Source organism: Thalassophryne amazonica, chromosome 20, assembly GCF_902500255.1.
Source record: "Thalassophryne amazonica chromosome 20, fThaAma1.1, whole genome shotgun sequence".
Taxonomy (NCBI): domain Eukaryota; kingdom Metazoa; phylum Chordata; class Actinopteri; order Batrachoidiformes; family Batrachoididae; genus Thalassophryne; species Thalassophryne amazonica.
In genome coordinates this window covers 38677781-38696509 of record NC_047122.1, presented here as the reverse complement: position 1 = coordinate 38696509, position 18729 = coordinate 38677781, and the positions used below count along the sequence as shown (strand labels likewise).

General features: G+C 40.9%; 1 protein-coding gene across 2 annotated transcripts in view; it reads left to right on the top strand.

Moving 5' to 3' along the window:
* The window catches only part of akap9 (A kinase (PRKA) anchor protein 9), a 106381-nt gene that overhangs the window by 34506 nt on the left and 53146 nt on the right, over positions 1-18729 (top strand). Inside the window, exons 10-19 of one of the 2 annotated variants that reach the window (XM_034160639.1) lie at positions 2695-2769; positions 8758-8890; positions 9098-9168; positions 9301-9421; positions 10378-10475; positions 10563-10668; positions 12067-12301; positions 14981-15032; positions 15823-16176; positions 18142-18405. In XM_034160639.1, the coding sequence (XP_034016530.1) occupies positions 2695-2769; positions 8758-8890; positions 9098-9168; positions 9301-9421; positions 10378-10475; positions 10563-10668; positions 12067-12301; positions 14981-15032; positions 15823-16176; positions 18142-18405 (1509 nt within the window). Of the gene's footprint in view, positions 1-2694; positions 2770-8757; positions 8891-9097; positions 9169-9300; positions 9422-10377; positions 10476-10562; positions 10669-12066; positions 12302-14980; positions 15033-15822; positions 16177-18141; positions 18412-18729 lie in introns of both variants that reach the window. The other variant, XM_034160638.1, reaches the window with a different exon arrangement.

Here is an 18729-nt window from a genome sequence, read left to right as displayed (position 1 = left end):
AGGTCGTGTGATCGTTTTCCACCTGGTCCTTTCTGTGTGGAGTTTGGGTACCCTTCCCGTGCTCGCGTGGGTTTCCTTTGGGTGTCCTGGCTTCCTCCTACTTCTAATGACATGCAGGTTATGTGAATTGTTGACTCTAAATTGACCGTAGGTGTGCATGCTTGTGTGAATGTTTGTCCGTCTATATGTGACCCTGTGATAGACTGGCATCCTGTCCAGGGTGTCCCCTATGACTGCTGGGATAGGCTCCAGCCCCCTATGACCCTTGACTGGAGGAAGCGAGTATTGAAAATGAATGAATGAAGTTGAGTATTTCATATCAGTCAAAATTTTTGTATAACTTGCATGAAAAATGGTAAAAATGATGATAAATCTTTGGTACTTAACCCATCCTTTGGCGGTCATCCATCCATCCATCCATCCTCAACCTGCATGTGTTCAGAGTTTGGCCCAAGGTTGGTGTCACCATCCCACAGCTCTCCAGCTGCCTCCACTGGCATCCCACAGTGTACTGCTGTGTTTTTGAGCACACAGCATGCCAAAACAGTTTGGCAGGCCATTTCTGGGCTGTAGAGAAATGCTCCTTTGGTTCACAGGAGGAAACTATACATCTACGCTAAATCACATTTAGGGTACTGATACAGGTCTTGTTGTTGCGTATATAGTATATTGCGCCCACCCCACCCCCACCCCCTGTGTTGCTCTTGTTACATTTCATGGATCATTGTTAAAAATGAACTGGCTGTATCTGTGTTCATAAATTGGCACTGTACATCAGTGATTACCTGTAGAACTGGTTGTTCCCATCACCGGGGTTTTTTTGTTTGTTTTTTTCTTTCCTTTTAAATCATAGCTGTGTGCTAATTTGCCCTGCTTTGTAAATCTGGCCCTGAATGTGTTATTTGCAACAAATGTTATGATAATGTTATTAGTTTGTCAAAATTTATGCACTGAATTCTTGATCAGATAATGAGGCACCTCCTTTGACCCAACTTTGGGGTAATAGCACACTGTAGTGATTACTAATCATGATTGCAAACTGTAGAGCGTCCACGGATTTTTTAGCATTGCTTATCACAGATTGCAAGAGATACTCGTGACATTAAAAATGGTTAGAAAAGAAAATCCGTACACAGTACAGCCTGCACATCATTTCTTATTTGTACTTTTGTGCCACTAAATGACTTATCAATTCTGCTTTCATTTGATGCTGCCATTATTTAAAGTGAACTTAATGTTGGTTTTGAAAAGAGATTAAGATAAAGTCTTCAAGTAGCTATGACTCTTTGGCATTGTGTAGAAATGTGTACATTCTAGTTTCTTTCCATCCTGCAGGGAGGAAAGGGTTTGAGGTGAGAAGCCTGTTTTTCCACAGTCACTTCTGTATACCGTCTTCATGTTCAAACTGTCTGAATCACACACAAAAAAAGATATACTGTATTCTGCCATTAAACGTCTCTCATTTCTTATTCCACATCCTGGGATGGAACCTTGGAACACAAGACATGGGGTAGGCCCACAAATTCCAAGTAATGATAACATTTATTTGGACAAAGATGCATCTACACTGTCAAAGTATTAAGATACAGTTTTTAAATTGGATGCAAATTGAATTTCAGAAAGTGATTGGTGGTTTGGGGAGGGTGGGGCTTGCATTCAATTTGAATATGTGTTTCATACATTTGCAGAGTCGACATCATAACTGCACTGCAAAAACCACAAAATGTTACAGAATGTTTGCCAAATTTCTAGTCAAAATTTCTAATCTAGTCCTAATAAAAGGTAAAATTTCAATAAGTTATGAGGACTTGTTTTTAGATAATACATCTTAAAAATCTTAAGAGAAAGTGTCTTGGAAATGGCTCGAGTCATATCTCAGATTAAACTTGTTTTTGTTGGTTTGTTTTTGTTTTTTTTACATGAAAACATGTTTATCATTTTTAAGAAGAATTTAAAAAATCTGACAGTGGAACAGGTGAAAATTCACTTGAGATTTCTTGAAATAAGGTCTCGAAATTATCCCCCCCAAAAAACTGAGCTTTACTTTATTTCTGTTAGGGATTGTTACATCTTTTATAAGTAACACAGCCACTTAAAAACCTTATGTTGAGTTAACAAAAAGAGAAAAAAAGAAAACCTTGTACCAGATACCGTATGATGCACCTTGGGGCAACTGTTTGTTGTGATTTGGAGCTATATAAGAAAAAAGTTGATTGATTGATTGATGCAAAACAAGATTCAGAATTTTTTAAGATGTACCATCTTTTAAAAAAGTCCTTATATATCTTACAGAAATTGTACTTCATTGATTGTGTTATATTGTGTAAATTAGATACTTTGGTTAGAAATTAGAGAAATATATTTTAAGATTTTGTTTTTGCAACAAATGATATCCAGCCTCTTATGAAAGTGTTGAACTGTCATCTGTGTCAAGAACAAGTGGAAGGATGACAAATTAGATGATCTGTTTATTAAAAAAGGTTGGAGGGGGGGCGTTTGATGATTGTTTATACCAATTTTGCTTTATCTAGTTGTTCCTTGCTCCCACTCAGGAAGTGATCCAGTTTATGGTGTCTATTGTCCTTCTGTTCATCAGCGTTTTATTGGTCTACTGTTGCTCCAGGGCAGCATTTCAGACTGTTATTAAAAGTGCAGCATCTTTTTTTTTTTTTTTTTTACCCCCTCTGTTATTAGATGAGGAGCCATGCAGCCAGCTGCCACATGGAGGCTGCGTTGAATCCAGAAGCAGAGGAAGAGACAACACAACATGTATGCAAATGTCACTCAAGCCCAAATCCTGCCCTTTTGCTTTTCGGTGGATCAGTATTTACTAGTTACTTTGATACATCATACAGTGTAGCCGGAAGGTCGCATACTTCGTTTGCTAACATAACTATGGGAAAATCCAGTTCATGCAGCGTCCGTATTGTTGAATTTACTGCTTTGCAACAGCTGCGGAAAATCAAAGCAGCCGCTGTCTGTTTGTCACCGCTGTCCCTTATTTGCATGTTTTAAGGAGCAGCGTCTGAGTGGGTGTGAGTGTGGAAGGACTCTGCAGTGTCCAGGTGGATTTGGTGATACTGCATCATAACAAAAGATTATGAATGCAGCCCAGTTAATATGTAGAGTCCACTTTAAACATGCTGCATCATGACTAAGTGAAATCACTATTTTATAAATGTGTACGCTGCATAAATATGTGAATAATGTAGGAAAACGTTGCCACGAGCAGCGGGAGAAGAAGAAAACTAGAAGGGTGGAAATGAGAGTGGGGACTTTGAATGTTGGTAGTATGACTGGTAAAGGGAGAGAGCTGGCTGATATGATGGAGAGGAGAAAGGTAGACATATTGTGTGTGCAAGAGACCAAGTGGAAGGGAAGTAAGAGCAGGAGCATCGGCGGTGGGTACAAGTTGTTGTACCATGGTGAGGACAGGAAGAGAAATGGTGTTGGGGTCATTTTAAAGGAAGAATATGTTAAAAGTGTGTTGGAGGTTAAGCGAGTGTCTGACAGGGTGATGAGTGTGAAGTTGGAAATTGAAGGGGTGATGATGAATATCATCAGTGCATATGCCCCACAGGTAGGTTGTGAGATGGAGAAAGAAGATTTCTGGAGTGTGTTAGATGAGGTGGTGGAGAGTGTGCCCAAGCATGAAAGAGTGGTGATAGGAGCAGACGTCAATGGGCATGTTGGTGAAGGGAACAGAGGTGATGAGGAAGTAATGGGTAGATATGGTATCAAGGATAGGAATGGGGAAGGACAGATGATAGTTGATTTTGCAAAAAGGATGGAAATGGCTGTGGTAAATACCTACTTTAAGAAAAGGGAGGAAGGTGCACACAGGTGGACTACATTCTTTATAGGAGATGCAAGCTAAAGGAAATCAGAGACTGTAAGGTGGTGGCAGGAGAGAGTGTCGTTAGACAGCATAGGATGGTTGTTTGTAGGATGACTTTAGAGGTAAAGAAGAAGAGAGTGAGAGCTCAACAAAGGATGAGATGGTGGAAGCTGAAGGAGGAAGACTGTTGTGTGAAATTTAGCAAGCAGGTGAGAGAAGCACTAGTTGGAGGGGAAGCAATTTTGGACAACTGGAAAAGTACTGCAGATGTGGTGAGGGAGACACCTAGGGCAGTACTGGGTATGACATCTGGACAGTGGAAGGAAGACAAGGAGACTTGGTGGTGGAATGAAGAGGTCCAGGAAAGCATAAGGAGAAAGAGGTTGGCGAAAACGTTTTGGGATAGTCGGAGAGATGAAGAAAGTAGACAGGAGTACAAGGAGATGCGGCGTAAGGCGAGAAGAGAAGTGGCAAAAGCAAAGGAAAAGGCATATTGCGAGCTGTACAAGAAGTCGAATAGTAAGGAAGGAGAAGAGGACTTGTACCGATTGGCCAGACAAAGGGACAGAGCTGGAAAGGATGTGCAGCAGGTTAGGGTGGTAAAAGATGCACATGGTAATGTGCTGACAAGTGAGGAGTGTGTGCTGAGAAGGTGGAGGGAATATTTTGAAGAGTTGATGAATAAAGAAAATGAGCGAGAGAAAAGGCTGGATGATGTGGTGAGGGTAAATCAGGAAGTAAGAGATTAGCAAGGAAGAAGTGAGGGCTGCTATGAAGAGGATGAAGAGTGGAAAGGCAGTTGGTCCAGAAGACATTCCAGTGGAGGCGTGGAAATGTCTAGGAGAGATGGCAGTAGAGTTTCTAACCAGATTGTTTAATAAAATCTTGGAAAGTGAGAGGATGCCTGAGGAGTGGAGACGAAGTGTGCTGGTTCCTATTTTCAAGAACAAGGGTGATGTGCAGAGCTGCAGTAACTACAGAGGCATAAAGCTGATCAGCCACAGCATGAAGTTATGGGAAAGAGTAGTAGAAGCTAGGCTTAGAAAACAGGTGAAGATCTGTGAGCAGCAATATGGTTTCATGTCGAGAAAGAGCACTACAGATGCAATGTTTGCTCTGAGAATACTGTTGGAAAAGTACAGAGAAGGACAGAAAGTTACATTGTGTGTTTGTGGACTTAGAAAAAGCTTATGATAGGGTGTCAAGAGAAGAGCTGTGGTATTGTATGAGGAAGTCTGGAGTGGCAGAGAAGTATGTTAGGGTAGTGCAGGACATGTACAAGAATAGTGTGACAGTGGTGAGATGCGCAGTCGGAATGACAGTCTCATTCAAGGTGGAGGTGGGATTACACCAAGGATCAGCTCTGAGTCCTTTCTTGTTTACAGTGGTGATGGACAGGTTGACAGATGAGATCAGACAGGAGTCCCCATGGACTATGATGTTTGCAGATGACATTGTGATCTGTAGTGAGAGTAGAGAGCAAGTTGAGTCTAGTCTGGAGAAGTGGAGATATGCTTTGGAGAGAAGGGGAATGAAAGTCAGTAGAAGCAAGACTGAGTACATGCATGTGAATGAGAGGGAGCCCAGTGGAATAGTGCAGTTACAAGGAGTAGAAGTGGTGAAAGTAGATGAGTTTAAATATTTGGGGTCAACTGTTCAAAGTAATGGAGAGTGTGGTAGAGAGGTGAAGAAGAGAGTGCAGGCAGGGTGGAGTGGGTGGAGAAAGGTGGCAGGAGTGATTTGTGACCGAAGAATATCAGCAAGAGTGAAGGGGAAAGTTTACAAAACAGTAGTGAGACCAGCTATGTTGTATGGTTTAGAGACAGTGGACTAACAAAAAGACAGGAGGCAGAGCTGGAGGTGGCAGAGCTGAAGATGTTGAGATTCTCTTTGGGAGTGACAAGAATGGACAAGATTAGGAATGAACATATCAGAGGGACAGCTCAGGTGGGACGGTTTGGAGACAAAGTCAGAGAGGCGAGATTGAGATGGTTTGGACATGTGCAGAGGAGGGACCCAGGGTATATAGGGAGAAGGATGCTGAGGATGGAGCCACCAGGCAGGAGGAGAAGAGGGAGACCAAAGAGGAGGTTCATGGATGTGCTGAGAGAGGACATGCAGGTGGTTGGTGTGACAGAGGACAGGGTGTGATGGAAACGATTGATCTGCTGTGGCAACCCCTAACGGGAACAGCCGAAAGACAAAGAAGAAGAAGGAAGGTGCCTCAATGCTGCTTTTGTTCTCAGATAGAAATGTGGTAATGGGCGAAAAACACACTGCTTAACAAAATGTATATACATTTGAGAATTAATTTGGAGTTATAGTTTATGTACAATGTACTAATTTTTCATTGGCAGTATTTAATATGTTGGTTTTTTATTTTTATTTTTTTGCATAACCAGCGGCAGGCACGGTTCAGCTAATAGCTAATTAGCAAAGCTACTTTTTTGTGAACAGATTAGCTTTTCAGCTAACTGAAAAGCGGTCGGGCGGTGGAAGGAGTACTTCGAGGATCTCCTCAATCCCATCGTCATGTCTTCCGAAGAGGAAGCAGAGACTGGGGATTCAGAGGCGGACTTATCCATTACCCAGGCCGAAGTCACCGAGGTGGTTAGAAAGCTCCTTGGTGGTAAGGCTCCTGGGGTGGATGAAATCCGTCCTGAGTACCTTAAGTCTCTGGATGTTGTGGGACTGTCTTGGCTGACATGCCTCTGCAACATCGTGTGGCGATTGGGGACAGTGCCTCTGGATTGGCAGACCGGGGTGGTGGTCCCTCTGTTTAAGAAGGGGGACCGGAGGGTGTGTTCCAACTATAGGGGATCACACTCCTCAGCCTTCCCGGTAAGGTCTATTCCAGAATACTGGAGAGGAGAATTCGACCGATGCTCGAACTTCGGATTCAGGAGGAGCAGTGTGGTTTTCGTCCTGGTTGCGGCACACTGGACCAGCTCTACACGCTCCATCGGGTGCTCAAGGGTTCATGGGAGTTCGCCCAACCAGTCCACATGTGTTTTGTGGATCTGGAGAAGGCATTCGACCGTGTCCCTCGGGGCACCCTGTGGGGAGTGCTCCGGGAGTACGGGGTCCGGGGTCCTTTGCTAAGGGCTATCCGGTCCCTGTACAATCACAGCAGGAGCTTGGTTCGCATTGCCGGTACTAAGTCAAACCTGTTTCCAGTGCACGTTGGCCTCCGCCAGGGCTGCCCTTTGTCACCGGTTCTGTTCATTATTTTTATGGACAGAATTTCTAGGCGCAGCCAGAATGTAGAGGGGGTCTGGTTTAGGAACCACAGAATCTCGTCTCTGCTGTTTGCGGACGATGTGGTTCTGTTGGCTTCGTCAAATCAGGACCTTCAGCGTGCACTGGGGCGGTTTGCAGCCGAGTGTGAAGTGTCCGGGATGAAAATCAGCACCTCCAAATCCGAGGCCATGGTTCTCGACCGGAAAAAGGTGCTTTGCCCTCTTCAGGTCGGTGGAGTGTCCTTGCCTCAAGTGGAGGAGTTTAGGTATCTCGGGGTCTTGTTCACGAGTGAGGGACGGATGGAGCGTGAAATCGATAGACGGATCGGTGCAGCATCTGCAGTGATGCAGTCGCTGTATCGGACCGTCGTGGTGAAGAGAGAGCTGAGTAGGGGGGCAAAGCTCTCGATTTACTGATCGATCTACATTCCGATCCTAAGCTATGGTCATGAGATTTGGCTCATGACCGAGAGAACGAGATCGCGAGTACAAGCGGCCGAGATGAGTTTCCTCCGCAGGGTGGCTGGGCACTCCCTTAGAGATAGGGTGAGGAGCTCGGTCACTCGGGAGGAACTCGGAGTCGAGCCGCTGCTCCTCCATGTTTAAAGGAGTCAGTTGAGGTGGCTCATGTATCTTTTCCGGATGCCCCCTGGACGTCTCGCTGGAGAGGTGTTCCGGGCACGTCCTATTGGGAGGAGGCCCCAGGGAAGACCCAGGACACGCTGGAGGGACTACATCTCTCGGCTGGCTTGGGAATGCCTTGGGGTTCCCCCGGAGAAGCTGGGGGAGGTGTGTGTGGATCGGGAGGTCTAGGCGGCTTTGCTTGAGCTGCTGCCCCTGCGACCCGACTCCGGATAAAGCGGAAGAAAATGGATGGATGGATGAAAATTCAATTCATTTTCAATTTATTTTATTTGTGTAATGCCAAATCACAACAAAGCTAACTTTACCAACCCCTCTGAGCAAGGACACCATTGGCAGTCCAATTAGCTTCCACTAGTTAGTTCTACTAACCTTGAGTCAGCTAAAAAAAAAAAAAATTATATCAAGTTACTGTCAGAAATGTTTGTAAACCCTAAACTCACACGTTTGTTTCTGTTAGAGTTTATGTACTAATCCAATAATCGAAAATCGAGACATCACGCAAAAGTAGCAAGCATCACCTTGAGGAAATGGAGGAGGTCAAATTTATTAATTACATTATTAAAATTATTTTCTGTGTGGATTTTTTTCATTTCCTAGTTGATTAATACTTTCTGTACTGTGAATAAATTCTATGTTGAATAGAAACTGTTAAAGTTCAGTTGTTCATTATCTTTTTTTTTTTGTATGTCTTGATCATCATCTGTCGTTGGCATGCTAAACGTTTTTGGGAACCTCTATTAAAAGACAGCTCTTTAGGTCTGTTTTTCAGGGTTTTAGAGCCCCCCAGAAAAACCTAAGTTAAATTCATACAAAGTTAGCGGTTAATGATAGCTTCAGCTAAACAATTTAGTGGTATCACAGTTAATCTTTCAGTTAGCAGATTGGTGTTTGTCAAAGCTAACTTTTGGGTTAGCTATGCTCGTTACTGAACCTAAGGAATAGTTATTCCTGCGGTGGGAATTGATCATGTTAATGCAGAGAAACATAAGAAGCCCCCCCCGTGTTAATGATATTGTATCTTGTTTGTGTTGTAAGGGTGAGTGCAGGTTGCAGATGGAGGCTCAGCGTATCAGCTTGTCTCAGATCCATGCTGCTCAGCTTGAGCTTTTGCAGGAGGAGACTGATTACTACACACAGTCTCCAAAGCTCAAAGAGGACCACAACCAGGGTGAGCCTGTGTGGAACCACATGTCTTTGTGTCTGTCTTTGTGGCAAAGCTGGGATTCCCACTGGGGCGCGTTTGATCTCTCGTTTCTTATTTTTTGTGTTGTGCCTGGAATAGAAAAGAGAAGTATGCTTCAAGGTAGAACAGTGTTTTTCTGATGTAAGCTGTGAGGGACTTCTGAAACATTGACTATTTTCCATTTCTTGTCAGATGAGCCAAAAATCTTCAAATACCAGAAATTATTGGAAGCTGTTTCAGAAGAGAGCAGAGAGATTGTTCTGGTAATTAAAAAGTCAAATATCTGATATATATATATGTATGTATGTGTGTGTATATGTGTGTAGATATATATATATGTCTGTGTGTGTTACCAAGGAGCCACAATCTGAAACCTTCTATCCGTTTGTCTTCAGTCTCTTCAAAACATGCTGGGTGAAGAGCTTTCAGAAAATGTTGATTCAGCAAGCAGGCAACTCTCTTCAGTTGAAACACCAGAAACTAGTGAATCTAACTCTGTTCTGCTCCGTGCTAGAGGTGAATTATTTCTTCATTTTCATAAATAAAATGTTTGTATGAATCAAATGTAACTATATACACTATTATATAATGCCAAAATAGATCCCTGTGCTTTGGTTGATGGATTGAATGTCAGATGAAAATTCAGTAAGGTATGTCTTCTATAGTACATTCCAATTCTAAGGTAGAATTCTACTAGTGTATACTAAGATATATCTAAAAAAAAAAAGAGTATGATATTGATTATTTAATTCATAAAAAAAATAGTCCATTGCATGATTTTCATCTTCTTTTTTTGTGCAATTTGGTGTCAGTTTACTGTTCATTTTGGTTCCATGGGTTACCAATGAACAACTCTACTACCTTGTTTTAAAAATACTTCTGTGATATGAGGAAGGTATCTATAGCGCCGTGGACTTTGCCTTGACTATCATCTATTTAAGTGTCATACAAAACAACTGATGAATGTTTTCCGTTTGCCAAATTGAATAAACATTCCATCTTTCAACAAATGAAAATATTCTTTCCATTGCACTCATAAACATTTTTTATTCATATACTTGTGATTATGCCAGTATGGGCTTAATAACGGTACCTACTTTATGAATGTATGCAAGCAGCAGTGGCAATAAAAGACTTCATAAAGTGTGTTCAAACAAAAGGCCTTCTTTACGCGTGGCTATCTGGACAAGTCCCACTTGTGCCAACATTCCTATTTAAATTAATATATAAAAGCAAATTATGATTTTTTTTTTTTTTTTTTCAAAAAATGCCAGCGTTGTGCAAAATAGGATGTTTGCTGATCCTCACCTTGATCAGAATTCAAGATTTCAAAGCAGAGTTTTCTGTCATTTTTATGCCATTACTGCTGAGCGTTTTACAGTTATATTCTATTATGTCTATTCTTGTCCTGGTAATCGTAGTGAATGTCCTAGTTCTTCATTGGCATAATAAATGAATGTCTTCCCCTGCAGAGCTCTACAGAGATCTTCGGCAGGTAAAAGCAAGAATTGAGCAGGAATATAACCAACTGTTACAACTCCAGTCTGTATTAAGAGCTGATGAAAACAAGGTGAAGCAGATCTGTAGACATAGATTCAGTATGGATGATGATTACAGTGTGATCAACAACGCAGTGACAAATCTGTTTGTCTCATAGATGGCAGAATTGCAGAGGACATATAATGAACTAAAGAGCAGCAGCGAGAAAGAGATTGCTGATCTACATGTGCAAGTTGCCAGCTTCAGTTCCTCTGCAAGCAAAGGTAGATCTGGAACTTTGTAAAAACAACCTGTCATGTTGAACATTCAAATCACAAAGGTGTCTCATGAGATTGTGGAAAAAAAAATGGTTAAATACCTCTTATGTATCAAAATTGGTGAATATTCAAGATTTTCTGAGTGCATGTCACTCTTAAACCTGGATGATTACTGTTTTCATTCAGATATGCAACACACTTTAAAGCCACAGTGTAGGATTTTGGGGTCTTCATTCGCAACAGTAGAATACAGCATTCATAACCATCTGTTCATTAGTATATAATTACCTGCAGAAATGAATTGATGTGTTAAGCTTGGAGTTAATGCCTCATATACTGAACAAAAATATAAATGCAACACTTTTGTTTTTGCTCCAATTTTTCATGAGCTGAACTCAAAAGTTTTAAAACATTTTTTATATACACAAAAGACCTATTTCTCTCAAATATTGTTCACAAATCTGTCTAAATCTGTTAGTGAGCAGTTCTCCTTCGCCAAGATAATCCATCCCACCTCACAGGTGTGCCATGTCAAGATGTTGATTAGAGAGCATGATTATTGCGCAGGTGTGCCTTAGGCTGGCCACAATACTTAGTGAACTTACTAAATAAAATCATGCACCCATGCTTTTAACATATAGATGATTTACCGGCCCCTGCTGGAGTGGTATACGAGTCCATGATATAATTATCAGTTAACATATAATTGTCCATTGGTCAATGTTGTTGGCTAATGTCTCTAGTTTCTTAAAAATATAAGTCTTATCAACATTTGGTTTTGGTTTCCTTCACCCAAAATACATATGCATGCCAAACGGCAAATGTCATCTGTCCCCAGTTTCTCCATGATCAAAGTAATAACACGCACGCAGAGCTTTTTGTCTTTTCTGCCATCTGCGGCAAGCACGTGCTTTTATTTTTACACACCCACAAGCAGAGACAGTGGCGAAAGACATCAAAGGCACCTCACTTTTCACTCATGGTAACGACAACATGACACTTAACTAAACTGACTAAACCAATTGAACTATAAAAACACAATAAATCAATAAGAATAACAGCACTGTTTAACATGAACCATAATAACAACATTTAAACCCCTGAACTCCCATGGTGCATTGCAGCACAACGTCCATTGTTCACTGTTGTTAGCTAATATCGCTAATTCCCCCCAAAATATTAGTCCCATCAACTTTATGTTTTCGCATCATTCATCCTTGATCCAAAATATATAAGCATACCAAATGGCAAATGTCAGCTCTCCCCAGTTTCTCCATGATTGTAACCATGCACACGCACGTACGCACACAGAGGCAACTTGGCTATTATCATGTAGATTAATATGTAACTGATGTTGTGAAGTTAAGTATATTAATTTTGTCATTTCTTCTCGTCACGTGTTAGATCTAGAGAACCCGGCTGGTGCACAATCCCCCTCTCTGTCCGTGCAGCTTCAAAGGCAGCATGCCGAAGCACAAGAAAAGCAGCTTCAGCTGGAGGAGAGTCACAGACAAGAAATGGATCGTCTCAGAGCACACTACCAGCAGCAAGCAATGGAGACCGAGCAGCGCTACACTACCGAGCTGTCTATGTTGGAGCAACAGCTGCAGGAGGTTACAGCTACTGAATCCTATAATAGGTAGTCCACACTACAATTAGGCTCTACATTTTCCAAAAGAAATGTGAAACCCAGGGCTCATAAAAATGTGACTTTGTTATAGTACTCAGCTATGAGCTGAAGCAAAAGTTTTTCTACTCTGCTCAATGCTGATAGTTTGATTATAAACTTTCCCTGAACTACAAGAAACTTTAGCATTTAAGGTTCTGTAGAATCTAGCCAACTGGACCTGACCAATTCCTATTCAAACCCAAGCATTTATAAATTGCTGTTGTCCATTCGGCTTCTCCCGTTTTGTTCGGGGTCACCACAGTGGATACAGCCAGATCCGCACTGATTACTATCACTTTGAGCAGATGGAATCAGTTAAAGAGTGAAATCACGTGGTGAAATTTTCATCTAAGGTGCACTGTGAGAGACATAATCTTAAAAAAAAAAAAAAAAAAAAAAAAAAAAAAAAAAAAAAATCCGGAAATCACAATGTATGATTTATTTATTTATTTTTTATATTGTATGTTACTGCTGCAAATAAGTATTTGAACACCTGTGAAAATCAATGTTAATATTTGGTACAGTAGCCTTTGCTTGCAATTACAGAGGTCAAATATTTCCTGTAGTTTTTCACCAGGTTTGCACACACTGCAACAGGGATTTTGGTCCACTCCTCCATACAGATCTTCTCCAAATCTTTCAGGTTTGGAGTTTCAGCTCCCTCCAAAGATTTTCTATTAAGGTCAGGTCTGGAGACTGGCCAGGCCACTCCAGGACCTTGAAATGCTTCTTAAGGAGTCCCTCCTTAGTTACGCTGGCTGTGTTTGGAGTCATTGTCATGCTGGAAGACCCAGCCATGACCCTTCTTCAATGCTCTTACTGAGGGAAGGAGGTTGTTTGCCAAAATCTCGCAATACATGACTCCATCCATCCTCCCTTCAATACGGTGCAGTCGTCCTGTCCCCTTTGCAGAAGAGCACCCCCAGAGTATGATGTTGCCAGCCCCATGCTTCACGGTTGGGACGGTATTCTTGGGGTTGTTCTCATCCTCTAAACATGGTAAGTGGAGTTGATTCCAAAAAGCTCTATTCTGGTCTCATCTGACCACATGACCTTCTCCCATGCCTCCTCTGGATCATCCAGATGGTCACTGGTGAACTTCAAACGGGCCTCGACATGTGCTGGCTTGAGCAGGGGGACCTTGCTGCCCTGCAGGATTTTAAACCATGACAGCATCATGTGTTACTAATGTAATCTTTGTGACTGTGGTCCCAGCTCTCTTCAGGTCATTGACCAGGTTCTCCTGTGTAGTTCTGAGCTTTCTCAGAATCATCCTTACCCCACAAAGTGAGATCTTGCATGGAATCCCAGACCGAGGGAGATTGACAGTCATCTTGTGTTTCTTCCACTTTCTAATAAATAATCATAACAGTTGTTGTCTTCTACCAAGCTGCTTGCCTGTTGTCCTGTAGTCCATCCCAGTCTTGTGCAGGTCTACAGTTTTGTCCCTGGTCTCCTTAGACAGCTCTTTGGTCTTGGCTATGGTGGACAGGTTGGAGTGTGATTGATTGAGTGTGTGAACAGGTGTCTTTTATACAGGTAACAAGTTCAATACAGAATAAGAGGGCTTCTTAAAGAAAAATTAACAGGTCTGTGTGAGCCGGAATTCTTGCTGGTTGGTAGGGGATCAAATACTTACTTGCAGCAGTAACATACAAATAAATTATTAAAAAATCATACATTGTGATTTCCGGAATTATTTATTTTTTTCTTTTTTTTAGATTATGTCTCTCACAGTGGACATGCACCTAAGATGAAAATTTCAGACCCCTCCATGATTTCTAAGTGGGAGTACTTGCAAAATCGCAGGGTGTTCAAATACTTATTTTCCTCACTGTATATACATAAAGTGTCAGTCCCACCGAATAATAAGACATGAATAATGAGCCATGCATGGGTGTGTCAGCGATTATTTGAAGAATGATCCACGTTTTAAGCTAACACATATCTGCTACTCTGTGTGCCTCTCTGTACCTCATATGTGCCAAGTATCAGCCCCTAGTGAGCCACGACCGACCTGTCATTTAATGTAAATAAAGTTCAAAACATATTCAGTGACTTGGAAATGTTCATGTATCCATCCCCTGACTTGTCTAAAAAAAAAAACTGGCAATTAAAATTATTTACAGGTATTATACCAAAGGGGCTGATTAATTATGCAACCCGTCATCTTGGTGTTTATATTTTAAATTAATTTATATCAAGTTGTAGAGATTTACTTTCAGTTTGAGTCTAACGATGATACCTTTAGAAATTTTTATATTGAGAAGCCTGATTTACTTTTTTGTATTTGAAATGCCATAATCAATTTAAAATGCGTAAAATACCAAGGAGCCGCATACTTTTGCAAGCCACTGTATATGGAGACTATGTTCCTGACTTTAACTGAGGTTTTAGCACATAGAACATTTTCCTTCCAAACCCTGAAATGCTACTGCCCTCCATTGTTTTTTGTGAATATATTTGCCACAGCATTTTTCAAGAATTCAAGGTGGTGGTGGTCAATATTTGTGAAAAGATTCCCACTGAAGTCTTTGCATGAAAATATAACTATGCTGACTATGATGTGACTACCAAGTAAAGTACTTATAAGGGAAAAAAAATATTAAAAGCATGTCAAACATTAACCATATTTGTCCATTTGTCCAGGGTTACAGAGTCCGCATCAGAGAAAATGGAAGTGCAAACTGAGGAACAAAAGGTTTGTCTGCAGAACTTTGCATTTATTGACCTATTTTATCATACACGCATGACAATGCAAGATTAACTAAATAATGTTGGTGGAGAGGAGGCGTTTGTAGCCTTGAGGTTAAAATATGTCCCAGTTCCCCAGTTTTGCTCTTGAAGCCACAGTTAGCATGACCTTATATCTAACCGCTGAAATAGTAGATTGTTACATAACAAGTCAATGTAGAGTGTTGCTCAAGTGAATGTAATGCCGTCTTGGTGGCTGCATGAAAAAAGGTTTCAGTTTTGCTTGAATGAACTCCAATTAATCCATCTCTCACTCACTGTCGCTCCGACCTCAGAGGTCCTGCAGCTGCCATATCTGCAGGTCTTTCATCCTCATGCAAAGATCACAAAGGAAGGGAGCAGAGAGAATATTGGCAGAACAACAACAAAAAAAGAGGAACTGGAAATATTTTGGGACATGATGTGTTTTAAGATATGTTTGGAGTTGAGGTTTTGAACTGGAGGCGAGTGATCCAGAGGAAGTTGAATAACTGAGGAATCAGACAATGCAGGGATTCATCACAGCACAGAACGGCAGTTTATTAGTGGAAAGTCTAATGCCAGGCATCTTTCTCATCCTTTATCAAGGCTAAAGATAAAAATGGCACAGGTAGTGTATTCAGTGATAAAGAGCGTGTTGGGTTAAGAGAGATTAATTTTTGTCTGTAAATTTTGCAATCTCCAGTTTTCTTTGAGATTAATCTGTAGTTTTTCTGGATAACTCCCATCCTCTTTTCTCCATTTTAATCTCTGACTAGGCACTTTCAGAGGAGTCATTAAAGGGAGGTGCAGGGTTACTTTGGTCTACAAGGACTGTGGGCCTGACAGCACAGCTCCAAGCGCTGAGGAAGGCGCTCTATAACAAGTACATGCAAGAAGTAGCTACTCTGAAAGAGCAGCACAGCAAGGAGCTGAGGAGGCTGAAAGAGCAAAGGGAGCAAGAGAGGAAAGCAGGGGAGCGTTTGCAAGAAAAAGCAGAGGCGAGTAAGGTTGAACACGACGCTGACAGCTTCAACAAGAGTGGATGTTCCACTGAGAGCCTCGGAACAAAGGAGCAAGTCCCGCTGGAAGAGAAACAACACTGGGAGAAAGTGGAAGAGGAAGTTGCCAAGGTACAATTTTGTATTTTCATTCACCTTAATCAGCACCAGTGTAGGGATGGGTATTGATAAGATTTTATCGATTTCGATACCAGAATCGATTCTGCTTATCAATCCGATTCCTTATCGATACCTCTTGTGAATTTTTTGTGTACTAAATGTAGGCTTTACAGGTTTTCTATGTCAACATTTTATTGAGTCTTAAAGTAAATAAATATGAAATTGATCACTGGATCCTTAAACTCTGGACATAATAAACTCTACATGGTGGATCCTTGATCTCTGGATATAAATTGAAATGAACAAAATCTGTAGTTTTTGTCAAAAGCATTTCCTTTCAGACATTACTGCCATGAATGTCTTTCCATACATCTGAGCTGAGCTCTTGCAGCCGGCTGTGCTGTACATCAGGATGTAAGAATGCAGGACGTCTCATTTTGGGAGAAAAAAAAAAACGTTTTACTTGATTGTAGTTTGTTGTCTGTATTACAGTATTTGGAAAGAGGTATCATTTTATTTAAAGCGTTAATTTGTTTTGAAGTTATTAATTCCAAATGGAAATGGCACAGCGTTTGGAGCTGTGCCAATGGAACGGAGGACAATTCTCATTTCTTGACTGCAACAAGACAAGAGTCCCAGTTAGTGACTTTAATCCACACAAAAGTGACTCACAATTAACATATTTTAATGGCTTTGAGAGGGGTTAAGAAGCGGACTTGCCGCTTCTGAAGAGCAGCAAATGAAAGAACCAACGAGCCAGCGGATCGAAGCACTGCTTCATTGGTTCACGCTTCAAAGTGGGTCATGCTGCAGAAGCGGTTGATTACAGACCCTGCAGTGGCTCTGTAATCAACCGCTGTAAAGAAATGATAATTTTCCCGACAAACACCCTCAAAAGCAACAGCCGCTCTGATGGACCAATAAGGGCAAATTAAGCAAAAAGGCTATACCCTTGGTATAGCCTTTTACTGGTGTAACCCTACACCAGTGCAACTGCAAACAACAGTTTATGAAGTGTGAATTGTGTGAACAAGTAAATTTACAGGAAGCAATCATGAGTAGTTTAGACAATGCATCTTAAAAATATTGTTAATAAAAAGTCAAAAGTCTTGGAAACATCTTGTTTTGAGTCGGGGGTACCGGGGCATGCCCCCCCCCCCAAGGAAATTTAGAAAAAGCATTTTGGTCAGTTGGCTTAAAACACAGTGGTATTTGACTCTTATAGTGGCACAATAGTCTGAGGTGCAGTTAGATGTTTTTGTACATATTTTTGATAAAGGTTTTTAAGATGCCGTATTAGTTGCCAAAGATGTGAGACTTGCTAATGATTTTAAAATGAGTCTTTTCTCAGCTAATTTCTAGACATTATTTCGAGAGCTCTCAAAATTCAGTTGTTGTATTGGCATTTTTTTTAACTTGTTGAAAGTTTCAAATCTTGTTTCATTGGGGGGGTTTTTTGTTGTTTTGTTTTTAGTGTATTTTCACTTGTTTCATTGGCAGATTTTTTTAACTTATTACAAGTTGAAAATGCCAATAGAGTAAGTGACAATCCAGTTGAGATATATTAAAAAAATAGTCTTTAAATTAGCTGACAAAACTCATTTTGAACCTTATTTTCTTGGTATTAGAAAGTAATACACCTCTGTCACCACAAACTTGTTTCATCTCAGGTATAACTCAAAACAAGGTGTTTCTAATACTCTTTCCCTTAAGAAGAGTTGTAAGATGCATTATTTGAAATTATTTAAATATGTCTTACTGAAATTTTACTTGTGAAGTGATTGTCTAATATAGAATGTAGATTAGATCATTTGACAAGACAATATACAAATATGCTTCTCATGATTTGCAGTATAGAAAAAGTTCAGCGTTTGAGCCAAAACCATTTTGTGACACTGTATCAGGATTCAGAGAACATTGTCCCACTGTAGACACATTCCGAAGATATGTTGTCTTTCGATGCCAATATTTTGACAGGTCATAGTTCAGATGTCAGTGCAGTTTGCACAGCAGACTGAGCTGGCTCAAGCCAGCAGACGCGCCTGCCAGACGAGCACATCGATGCAGACTGAGCGCGATGAAGCGGTGGCAGATGAGAAAGAAGCGTGCACTCCTCGAGTTTCTCCTACTTCAGGTGTTTGGATGGAGGAGGAGGAGGAGGCATTAGAAAAAGAGTTGGAGGAGCGGAATGCTGAGATTGAAAAGTTAAAGGGGGAGCTGCAGAATGCCAGATCCAGACATCAGCAGGTCAGTGTAACATGTGCTTCTAAAAAAATTTACTTCTTTTAAATGTACAGACTTGCACTCTGCTATGACGACACTGAAGATTGGTTTTCATTTATATACATATTGCAGATTTACATTATTATTCCACCTATTGCACAATGCATCGTTGAAACAGCTGTATGTCATATTTCAGATGCAAATATATATCTATTCATTAACATCCTCATAATAACAGATATAACAAAATGTTGAGTTCCAAATTACTCTTCAACATAGATTTTTAGGTTAAAATGTTTATTAAATCAATTGGGTGTAATGCTTTCATCTTAGATGGTTAAA